Source organism: Anneissia japonica, unplaced genomic scaffold, assembly GCF_011630105.1.
Source record: "Anneissia japonica isolate Jap-2015-1 unplaced genomic scaffold, ASM1163010v1 scaffold199_len4679917_cov187, whole genome shotgun sequence".
Lineage (NCBI taxonomy): Eukaryota > Metazoa > Echinodermata > Crinoidea > Comatulida > Comatulidae > Anneissia > Anneissia japonica.
The window spans coordinates 2091934-2104552 of NW_022686322.1; the positions used below are offsets into that span (position 1 = coordinate 2091934).

The following is a 12619-nucleotide window of genomic DNA, read 5'->3' on the forward strand; positions in this document are numbered from 1 at the left end:
TTGGAGTTTCGTAATCGACTGTCTCTTATACACATCTAGATGTGTATAAGAGACAGTATATACAGTATATATATATGTATATATATAAACTTATGTATATGTTTATATGTATATATATATATGCCAATATGTATAAATTTTATGAAAACTTTAGTTGTACTATGATACTATGATACAATCTTTACGATCCAAGTTTTTTCAATTTTAGGAATTTATTAAATTAGTAATGTTTTGGCAAATGTTTTATACATCAAGCCAAAAAAGATGACGAAAAAGATTAATAATTTGTCGAACTTTGCCACTTTGCCAAATGTTCATGTTTATTGTCGTGACATTGAAATATCAAATTAACCTATTAGTTCCAAAATGTGTATAGTTCTTAAATGTCCGGTAAATTATATCTGCTGTCACTTTGCAATGGAAATTTAAGGGGATGCCCAACATAAGTTACTTTTATAGAGGTTAACCGCAATATTTTTTCATTTTAGGAGTCATTCGTCTCGTGACTTCAACTACCAAACAATGCTAGACCTAATCATCGAGATAGCGATTGTCTGCGCTATTATGTCAGTGGTAGCCATACAACTTGCATATCCTAGGCTCTGGACTGATGTGTCATTCATCGCTGACAAAGTGAAGACAACCCGTCGTCTGAAACAATTTGCGTCGCAGAAGATCCCACGCACGATAGTCGATGTGTTTGAAGATCACGCGCGCAACACACCGGACAAAGTGTTTATCGTGTATCAGAACCAAAACTATACCTACTCAGATGTCAATAAGAAGGCAAATCGTGTGGCTAGGCTTGCGCAAAAGATGGGCTTCAAGATCGGCGATGTTGTAGCATTGTTACTTAGCAACGAGCCCGCGTTTATATGGAATCTACTCGGCTTCGCAAAACTTGGAGTCAGGTGTGCGCTGTTAAACTACAATTTGAAAGCTAAATCATTGTTGCATTGTTTCCGAGTCGGTCAAGCACGAGCACTTATAGTTGGCCAAGGTAAGACAACCGTGGGTCTAATAATAAATACCGTAATAGACGCTTAACAATCCTACGTTATATTAATGAACCACTGTATTCCGACTTTCCAACACCCCTCCCCTCCCCTCAAACAGCTGACCAGGGTACAGATTGGCAATCAGCTTTACCGTAGGCCTATTTATGAACAACAGAAACCCAACCACCCCGCACCAGGACAAGTCTCCCGCAACTCAAGGGAGTATCCCGGAAAATAGGAAGGCCTCCAGCACTCCCGCGAGCAAGGTCCCGGAAAATAACCCGTCTCCTGCAAATTCATAATATTAGCATGCTTTAATTGTTTTTTTTTTTATCTAGCTGTTCCCTCCAATTAAAAACTCCCTTTATTTAGAGATCAAAGACCATGGTTTTGGCACCCACAAATGAACATTTTCCCTCCAATTAAAGACCAGAATAAAATAAATTGTGACGTTAAATGCAATTTTTTTCTATAATAAATTTTGTTTTACTAGTCAAAATATTAGCCAATGCACATCATAAGATGTTTTGTTTACCTATATAGTTTTTTTTGTGTATATTGCATAACGATTAGTGGCGAATAATGTAATATTATTTTAATGGAGATGGCAGTACAGGACCATGTCGGCCTACCTTGAAATGTTTAATAATAATAAACAGTCTGAGAAAAAGTAACCGCATGCAATAACTGTACATGTAAAACATTTAATGTATTATTTCTTAATTTCACTCTAAATAGAGAAATCTAAAGACCACATTTAGTGCCCATGGTTCCCAAATCTGCTGCAGAGTCCAGGGATTGTGTCTCCTGGAAATCGGCGGGAAGGCCTCCTACACTCCCCCGAAGAATCTTCCAGAAAATAAACCATCTCCCGCAAATTGACGATATTTGCATGTTACAAGTTCTACTACTGTATTATCAATTGTCTTCAGGAAGTCAGTGCCAATGGGTATCACCATCCACCCACAGCAGAATATAAGTAGATGTGTTAAGAAAGCTCATTTAAACAGATCTCCTGGATGAGGATTCTTCCGATTTGGGACCCCTGCCTCCCAGACACTTATAGTTGGCGAAGGTAAAACGGTGTATACAATCCCAGCGTAGGGTATTTAACTTCTAAATTCCTACAACAACCCACACATATGTATAGTTTAGCCAAGGTAAAACAACATATCTTGGGTCCATCGATACTACGGTTATACTAAACGTTTATCAATTCCACCGTATAACATCTGAATCCGATGCCTCATCTTCCCTACACTGCATTTTTTTTTCTCCTCACTTAATTTTTGTTTACCTCTGCCATGAATTGACTTCAGGTGCATACATTCAATAAACACAGATCCCAAAAGGCAAATACTTCTATGATCGATCAATGAATAAATGAATGAATGAATCGTTCAATCGGGTAAACAACATCGATTTCTTTATTTTTTCCAAAAGGAAATTACAAAAAGACATCGCAGATGATATTGAGCTCGAAGAATAACACGAAATAAGACCATATATCTGTCTCTTATACACATCTTCAATCGACCAATCAATCAATCTTTGTCATAAAGGGAATATTTCCTTTTCGTTCCTTTGTTCAATCTTTCTTTATTTATCAAGTTTTGTGACTGTTATTCCTATTCTATAGGTTTTATTACTGTATTCGACACGGTGTTCAATATTACAATGTATGCATACAGAGAGGCATACGTGTGTCAGTTGAAGTACATTAAATCGAAGACAATATATAGGCCTATGGTTTTGTTTTTTTTTTGATAGCGAATATAAGACAAATTGAGACAAAACAAAGCAATCAATCAACGATGTCAGAATGCAATTCACAATAATTTCTGAAATCTATTAAACGATTTAAATAATAATTTACTCATAGCTTCCTGATAAAATTGTTACCATACGTAACTATTGGATGCAACCTTAAAATGTAATGTTGCGGTTGAAATTAACCGGTATTCGTGGTCAGATACTTATTCTGCAAACTTCAACATGACTTTTCATTGTGACAGTTCATAATTTTAATATCAATGATGATGAAACACTTGGAATTTCTTAATCGATATAATATATCTGAATGAGTTTAGTTCTAGTAATATAACACACGTTAGTACTTATACTTATGTGCTACATCCTGGCTCACGCTTCAGAATCACAAGAAAGACGTGGCTGTCCCACTTAATTATTATAAACCTTTAATTCACCCCTGTGAAACGTGCGTTGAGGCTTGCGTACGTCAAACAGCGGCAGCCAAAGTCTGTTTTATACGTTTGCGTTTGTTACACGTCTAATTTTTTTCACACATTGAAAATCAAGGCGCGGGCCTGTGATTTTTTGTGTTTGTGTAAAACGCGTTACATTTTGAAGCCAGCCAATAAGCAATTTCAATTCATCCTGAGTTATGTTTGTGGTTGGTCTACAACAGGAGTTGGGCGGGGGTTGGGATGTTCCGGAGCTCTAGATAATTGTTAGACTAGGTCATTGAAGGACAAGCTCTTCAAGGAGACGGGGATGATGGACACTAGGGAGGACATCTTCATTCGGACTGGGACTACAAACAATTAAACTCTTTGTTGACAGACGATTTTATGATTTTCCGGGGCCTTCAATTCTCTGGAGGCACTAAGCAGTGAGAGAACGTTCTGTTGGAGGTAAAAATATAAAATACTGTACCGGAAAATCCGGCTGATATCAAAACGATTAGTCAATCCATGTAGTATTTAATAATATACATTTTGGGGGTATTAATACAAAAACTCAGAAAGACCTCTCCGGATACATGTTGCGTCATATTATACTATTAACGATCGCACTGCGTTGGCGATAGCTTACTCCTAATTAGATATTAAGAATGATTACGACTTAGGAAATTTATACCACCCATGTGCTTGCTTATCTTTAATCTAACTTAACGGCTAATCTGAATCGCATTACGAAGTTTGGTCTCATAATTCCATTTAGGTTAACGGGTACTGGCCTAATAATAGTTGCGCAAATATTAGTATCGGTAATAAAAACACATATCAATTTTCAATTTGGGTAATTCTGTCGTAGGCCTATATCGTTTACTGACAGGCCTACTTGTTTTTATTTAAAAAAAACACAATAGGGAATGTTCCAAATTACGTCACACGTCAACTTACAGACTTGGTTTCACAAACGTTCAAGTGCGCAGTGCGCATCCGGTAGGTACGGTATGCACACTAGGTCGTAAACCAACATCGATTCTACGTGCCCCCTACGTAGCTGAAAAATTAGCATAACGGTCTTTTACGTCATATCGCGATTTCCAAAACTTATCGCCATAGTACGTTTCTTGTGCGTCACGGTATTTCTCGTAGATAAACCTAACCGAGATTAAACTTTCCGTGTTTGAGGTCTACCTTTTGTTATGCTTGTTTTTGATATATAAAAAAATGTTATATTCCATATTTTATTTTTTCCGTATTTTAAAAGTCTCTTTCAAAGTCTTAATTTCGCCTTCTGAGATACCATTTTTGATTCGCTTTACTACATATACTAATACAGGGGCAATGGATGTGGCGGTGATGATGATGATGAGCATACGTACATGAGCCGCTTTGGTTTAATTGCCTTTCCATTGCCAAGGTCAATCAAGTTCTGACCGCCCTTGAAAGAAGGTCACCGGGCCTTGAAGAAAGCCAATTAATCGAAATTTATTTGGCCAACGGGAGGTGATGAACACTTCGGACCATAAACATTGAGATTGGTATGGTCATTATCAAGGATTTTGAAAATTCCACAGATGCTCCAAGCAGAAACAAATGTTCAATTGGCAACTCCATTCTGATGCGAGAATAGTTTATTATATCAAAACTTTTTATAATATAACATGCTTATTTAATAAAGTACAAACTGTAGTCATGTTTAATCATGTTCAGCGTGTCAAAAAATAGTCCCCACACTATTTGTTTCAAAATTAGGCCTAGGTCAATAAGAAATAAATTTATGAAGTTAAACAAATTAATTACTCAATAGTTTCTTATCGGATAAACGTATGGGGCGAACCCATTAATATAGGCATGCGTAAATTCTGATTTGGTTCTGATTGTTTGCAATTATCGGAGTTGATTGGATTTACAAAAACAACTTAATGTCTAGGGTAATGCCATTTGAGGAAAATTCATTCAAGATCCTAGTGCTTATGAAATTAACTTTTTACGTGAAATGTAGAACGCGATGGAAATGATGTTCGGTTTTACTTGCGCGGTATGTTCGTTATGCGCAAGCCCTGTTCACTATATTAGAAAAATACCGTACTTTCCGGCTATTTTCAACTGGATTTAAACTGGATTAGCATACTATATAGTGCCAAAAAAGTAATGTAATGATTTTTCAATTTACGGAACCGTGAAGATTATACCTTTAAACTTTCTGTTTAATTTTCAGCCGTTTTCTCCATTTTATATATAATATTCGTTTGCGCAACTCTTTTCCAGGAAGTTTGCTTTCCAATTATTCTAATGCCAAGCTAGCTTATTATATGATCTGAAAAGTTTCCCCTCACGAGAAAAGTATTTTCCAATATTTAGGACTATTCCTATCAATAGCGAGATTAATAGTTCCGTGTACCGTAACTCATGTTGAGTTGACAAACTATCGATGTTTGAGATTCTACCAGAAAAAAAAACGGCTTGCCTAAAGGTTTATATGTCTATATTTTTCCAAGTAACACAACTACGTTTAAGACTATTTTTACGTACAATATTCGATGCTGTTGACTATGACATGGGTCTACTAATGGACACTTACACCTACAGTCATAATTAACATTGTTTCATGTCGAGAGTCACTATCTGAAGTATTTCTTCATTCGCCACATTGCAAATCCTTACAACCAATGTAGTACAGTAATGTAATTCACATTTTTGTTCTTTTTATAATGAACAAGACTGTGGTGTAAATTACAATCAACATCCTGAGATTCATATTTTTCCCTAACTTCATAATGCAAGGGCCTATGTAACTAGCAATAGGCTCTATCTCTCAAATCAGCCAATTATTCTTAATTAAAAAAAAGTGTGAGAGCCGTAAAGTGAAGTTGCAAAGAATAAACGATACATAAAACATATTATATTGCATATATGGCATTTCAAGTTTACATTTCAAGTTTACACGCCGACAATATCTAAGTTTGTACACACTCTCCTTTCGACATTGCAAATAGTCGGCTTCGTGTCATCCAAAGGGGAGCTTATGCACTGAAGGACTTGATTACATGCAAGAAAGTGGACTTGAATTATGTCTTCTTTCAAAGTTGTAGACGTTAGCAATACCACTTCACTGGATTATACCTCTTTCTCACTATCATGCAATCGTTCATATATTTTCCGATTACTTTATTTTTTTCTTAAACCCTCAAAATCTTGACACTATTGAATTGTCAATTGCAATCGTACTGATGAGTGTCATTTCGGCCTCTTAGGAGATCAGCTTCAAGAGTTAACTAAGCAGATTCTACCGGATCTGATCCAGAGCGGAACCTCCATCTGGTTACAAGGATCTCTCGACTGCACTCTGCCACCAATGAACGACAGCATCATGCAGGTGGATCCTCTTCTCGAGAACGTCAGTGATGTCGACCTACCACGTGACGTGCGACAAGGTCTGAATTTCCGAGACCCGATAGTGTACATTTATACGTCGGGTACAACAGGTAAGATAATGCGTACAATAACATTCGTTTAAATGGCTCTATACTCTAACTTTCGGTAACAAAAATAAATGTACAATACGATACAATAAAGAGTATAAATCGTATAAATTTAGAACTTAGAATTATACCGTATATTATGTAAAAACGATACTTAACACAACGTTCCAGGCGTATCTCTTCATCCCGATATGCTTAAAATGTTGAGTTCTTTCCAAATAAATATTTCGGATAATTTTATTTTGCTTACGCTCAGGAAGGAAACGTTAAAAGTCAGAAATATTCGTGTTAGTTGCTTCATGAGAAATGTTTCCGACACAATGTACGGAAGTCCTGTCACTCTCTTGTAGCCATTATAATTTGATCTTTAATAAAAAATAATAGATTTAATATTTATATTATGGCATGAAAGCATAAATAATAAGCTATATAAAGTATTAAAAATTTGAAACAAGAAGACACGTGTTGACCCAGTTAATTAAAAAACAATTACTAATGAATGTGCTCATGAAAAGTGATATCACTCTAACTAGGCCTCAATAATGTCCTACTTAATTCGATATTAGCAATGGCAAGCTTATAGCAATGGAGCATAGTATAAAATATGGCATAACATTAATATTACACAAGAAATCACGAATTAAAATGATATTTAAATTTTGTTTTTGTTCCTATAGGATTACCGAAAGCAACCAAGTTGTCGCATTACAAACTCTTGGCGGGTGGCAACCTTTTAAATTTCTTCAACTTTTCTACGAATGATGTCATCTACGTAACCCTACCTCTCTACCACATTTCTGCTATTTTCTTTGGCCTTAGTAACACACTAAACAAAGGTAAGTTCAAATTCTTATGGCATTGCATCATGGGAAAATTGAAAAGAGGATTGGCGAGCCGTGTGCACAGACGTTTAAACACACGCGGCCCACGAAGGCGGAGAAGGAACATGGTTTTGCTTCCAGAAATAAAACCAAGCCCTTTAGATCAATCATTGGTCTATGACTTGAATCAAAAGGTTTGGTTCAACCTTAAGCTAAACCCCATGGGATTTTCTGACAATTACGTACTGAGTTACAACGTATAATAGTACAATGTTCCTGAAGTTTATCTTATATGTTAAGTCATAACTGTCAGGCGTTCAATGTAGTTCAACAGTTTATTAAAGGTATACATTTCACGTATACAGCTATAGGTACTACACTTATATTTTTTTATAAGAACCACCACAATTTTGTCCAGGAGCACTGTTCTTATTTTTTGGCCGATTTCAGGCTCAAAATATTTATTTATTTTACACAATTTTCAAACATGAAAAATTAATATTGTACACACTGTACTGAAATGTAGGTAAAACTGGACCCGGAAAAATGCCCCCTGAAAAATAGGCCCCAGTAAAACGGCCCTGGTAAAAATGGCCCCAAATTGACAGGTACGTAAGTACAGTACACCTACTGTAGGCCTACTATTTTGCATAGTCGCACCTACACATAAGGTAGATATTTTTTGGTTTTTCTAGTTCTTTAAAAATAAAAATCTCATTTGACATTTTACCTCAGCCTCAATTTGTTCTTATTTTGTTCTTAATTTTTAAGCAATTTCAGCCTCAGTGTATTTGTAAAATATGTTCTTATAAAAAAAAAGTGTATACATTCAAAAATACATATGAATCTAATTGCAAATGCAACTTATAAGTAAAGAGCACATTTTTCATTAACATTTTTTTATTGTAACACTGCAGGCGCCACAATGGTCCTGAGATCAAAATTTTCAGCATCCACGTTCTGGGATGACTGCAGGAGACATAATGTTACAATAGTCCTTTACGTCGGTGAGCTTTTCCGGTATCTCCTCGCGAGACCAAAGGTAATAATATTAAGTATGAGTTAGTCACTACACAATAACGTAATGATGACGTCATTCAATTTTTTATGCTAATCCTGTGATTGGGTAAAAAGTTGCAGCACGTAACCGGCTTCATTTACATATTGACGCATTCTTGGTATACGTGCTAATGTGACGTCATCACGTGCCCATGCTATTTAATATAATGTGTAAAAGTATGTAGTTATTACGTAACCAGGTATAATTATAATAGGCCTAAATGTCATTTATAAGGCGTCTTTTCAAAAGTTAAAAGCGCCGTACATTATTAAAATTTTAAAATGCATAAAAAAATACAGGGATTAAAATATCGCAACCAATTACCCAGCATTTACACTTGAATTGATTTAGGAAACTAAACATGGACGAGAATAGAAACATGTTTTCCTTTATTTGGCCTTAGATGTATACCTCTCATAAAATTATGTAGCAGTAGGCCTAATAATAATAGCGAATTGAAACGCTCGTATAAAAATGCATCCAAGTTGATTCAATCACTGAAGCGTATTTTCGTGATTTAACGCTAGTGATCTAAATTTTCCCCAAATGAATTGTTTATGTTCGTATTCATGTTTGACCTATATGGAATAATTGGTTGATTGCTCAATCACGTGTAATGTTGCCCTCGTGACCACAGACGATCAAATTGGCTGAATTTTTAAATATAGAAACAAATGTGTATAATAATAAACCCATGCAAGCTAAATTTAGAAAGGGCAAGACCTTGCCGTTTAAAATTATCACATTTAAATTCCCTGCTGTTGTATCTTGCAAAAACAATTACCAATGTAACAGGAAGAACTATGTTTACACTGCCCCACGCGAATGACATACAGTATAGCATCCGCATTTATATAAAAACATTGAACTTTAATTTATATTGTTTATAAAACTAGCTATACTATTTTTATTCGATAATAAAGATGGAACTGTGCTGCTTTATATAGCTCTCCTATGCACACTATCAAGTTAAGTGACAAATTTACCATTGTGATTTGGTCCTACTTCTTGGGTGTACCATGCCATCATCATTCCCATATATGGGCAACAAACACGAAACAAATGTCACATAAAACATGAATCTATAGTGTTGACAGACGTCGTGAAAATTGACTCACTCAGATTTGTAGCCCTACATGCCTTGAACCAGGTAGAGTCTCTTTTGCGCGAGTTGCGAGTTGCAATAATGCGAGTTGCGAGTTGGGTAATGCGAGCTGCGAGTTGGAAAATGCGAGTTGCGAGTTGGAAAATGCAAGTTGCGGGATGGAAAATGCGAGCTGCGAGTTGGAAAATGCGAGTTGCGAGTTGGAAAATGCGAGTTGCAAGATGAAAAATGGCATGGAGAAAACCAAACTTTTAGTATAACAAAACGGAAGTATTATTTTATGCTCATGAACCTGTTAGCTGAATCAGGAAACTGGGAATGGGAAGAATAATTTTAACCACGAAACCACAGCTCAACTAGGTAATAAACATCTGTTTAAATTCTTCTTTACACTTTTTGTTCTTCAGGAACCCAATGATTCGCAAAACAAAGTCCGTTTAGCTCTAGGGAACGGATTGGGAGCAGATATTTGGCAAGAAGCAAAGGAACGATACGGTATCGATCAGATTGTCGAGACGTACGGAGCTACGGAGAGCAATTTTGGAATCATGAATATTGAAAACAAACCAGGATCCGTTGGCTGTTGGCCGCCATTATTGAGGGTGAGAATTAACATGTAAATGGGACTGGTTTCACTCTAAAACGCACATCAATTGCAAACGCAAGAGATTTGACACAAACACAAGCAGTAGTGAATGCTATTGCGAAATTAGCTGCGTACTTCATGGCGCATCAGCCAAATTTGAGTGCGTTTGCGCATCAGCCAAATTTGAGTGCGTTTGCGCAGTACGCTTTTTATTCAAAGCTTTTTTTTCTGTACTGTACACTGAATTAATTGACGGTGATGAAGGTAACATTTCTTGTGTGAATAAGCGTCCAAACTGAGAAAGTGTGAACGAAGTTTAGAAGGTAACAAAGTAAAAACAAAGTTACGCACATTCGATTGACAGACAGTAGGCCTACATTGTTAACAACCTTGATGGTGCATGGTTGGGATGGGAAGGGAAAATTTCAAAAAATTGTTTAATCAATTCTAAAATTGTTCGGTTAAATTTGAATTGGTAAAAATGATTTATGAACTGTGAACACAACTTATATTTATATTAAGTTCCCCATTGGGGTGACTATGGGGCCAAATTTGTCGATCTAACTGAGGAATAATAGGTTGTATAAATGTAAAAAGTCCCATGTGGCAGTTTAGCATAGGCCTAATCGACAAACCAATGTGCTTATAATAACATTCCGAACCATTTTTACGAGTTTTGATAATTTATTAGAAATTATATTGGTTAGGTCTATCACAAAATGCTATAGGTCTATTTATATAATAGAGTTATATAAATAACTACACCCCACCCTAGTTTACGTGAACGACGGACGTTTCATAAGCATGCTAAACAAAATAATATATAAATCGTTTTTCTTTTCAGACATTTTGTCCAATCGAGCTAATAAAATATGACTATGAAACTGCGCAGCCAGTGCGAGACGAGAAAGGCCGTTGCATACGTGTATCTCCTGGTAAGAATTTGTTAAAACTGGATCTTATAAGTACAAAAAAATAAACTATGAGGCTATGCTCATATAGAGCTTATAGACTATCGTGCAACTCTTCATAGGTCCAATAATAGATATTTCAATATCTGAAGTGTCGCAATTAAGTTGAAAGTTGAAATATAGATAAATAATGTAAGTTCTAAATGATGTCATATAGTGATACAGTCGCTTTGCAGTTCATTTAAAATGATTACTTGATATTTTTTTTATCAGCGATAATCATGCGCATCATTGTTGAACTTATAATTAATGCTTAGGCCCAATTTCGCCGCTGTCCCCAGAGTGGTAACATCCACTCTCCCACAACCGAACTTTATTTTTCGCTGTAATTGGAGGAGTTTGTTGACTCGGTTTTAGATCTAGAGATTATCTACAAGAACGAACATCACAATGTACAACCGATTTCTCTAAGACACAACAAACATATTTGACGAAAAACTCGGAAGCGGTTAATGAGATACAGATTTTTGAATATATATAAAAAAAAAGGGGAACCACCCTTTTTTCACTTTCCCCCCTCCCCCTAGTTTTTAAATCTGTATCTCACTAACCGCTTCCGTGTTTTTCGTCGAAGTTTTTGTGTCTTTGAAAAATCATTTGTACATTTCAAAATTAATTTTCCTCCGGAGCCGACTTTAATATCCCGAGTTTTTCATTAAGTTTTAACAACATAAACTAAGTTCGACCTTTATAGATAGGCCTACAAAGAAATATGTATAGCTAAGGTGTAGCACTGAAATATCTTTCCATTTGAAGTTCATAACCACAACCATCAGAATACAATTCTGATTTCGTGCAGATAAGTGTTTGTAATCTTCTGATTTCCCACTCTCCCCCCCCCCCACTTTTTTCTACTCCATGATTTTATCCTAATAGAGGCCTACGTAGCTTTTTATTTATTATTTTTTTTATAAATTTGTATTTTTATTTTTTTCGTAAACTTCAGTTTATCAGTATTTTTCTTGTTTCTAAGCATTTATACCGAATAAATCATTAAAAAGAATGATAAAAAAAATAATTCCTTCTGTATACTATTGATTTATTAAATAAATTTATTAATTACAGACTTTTACAGATTTTTTAGTAACCAAAATAAACTGGAATTTACAATGCTCATGACTGGCGGCTAATACAAAAGTATGGCGTTGGTTAATATCCAAAGTAATAATGCCAAGTGTAATAATAGAGAATAGAGGTTGCTGAAGTGCAACTTCAATAAAGTTGGTTGCTGTGTTTTTTAAACATGAGAACGTCCTAGGCCTATGTAGTACGGAAGCACCTAAGTGCCATTCGACTTGACGACTTGTCAAGATAATTATGTTGTCAAGTCGACATAATATACATATCATGTCGACATGGCGAGATAGATTATCTTGACAAGTCGACATACTAAAAATTGTA

At 35.6% G+C, this 12619-nt stretch overlaps 1 protein-coding gene across 1 annotated transcript in view; it reads left to right on the forward strand.

The window, feature by feature from the left end:
• LOC117114286 (very long-chain acyl-CoA synthetase-like) overlaps window positions 1–12619 on the forward strand; it is a 22480-nt gene that overhangs the window by 4494 nt on the left and 5367 nt on the right. Inside the window, exons 2-7 of the mRNA XM_033257910.1 lie at window positions 489–1000; window positions 6448–6678; window positions 7353–7511; window positions 8414–8538; window positions 10069–10263; window positions 11092–11182. Of these exons, the coding sequence (XP_033113801.1) occupies window positions 523–1000; window positions 6448–6678; window positions 7353–7511; window positions 8414–8538; window positions 10069–10263; window positions 11092–11182 (1279 nt within the window). The 5' untranslated portion in view covers window positions 489–522. The remainder of the gene's footprint in view (window positions 1–488; window positions 1001–6447; window positions 6679–7352; window positions 7512–8413; window positions 8539–10068; window positions 10264–11091; window positions 11183–12619) is intronic.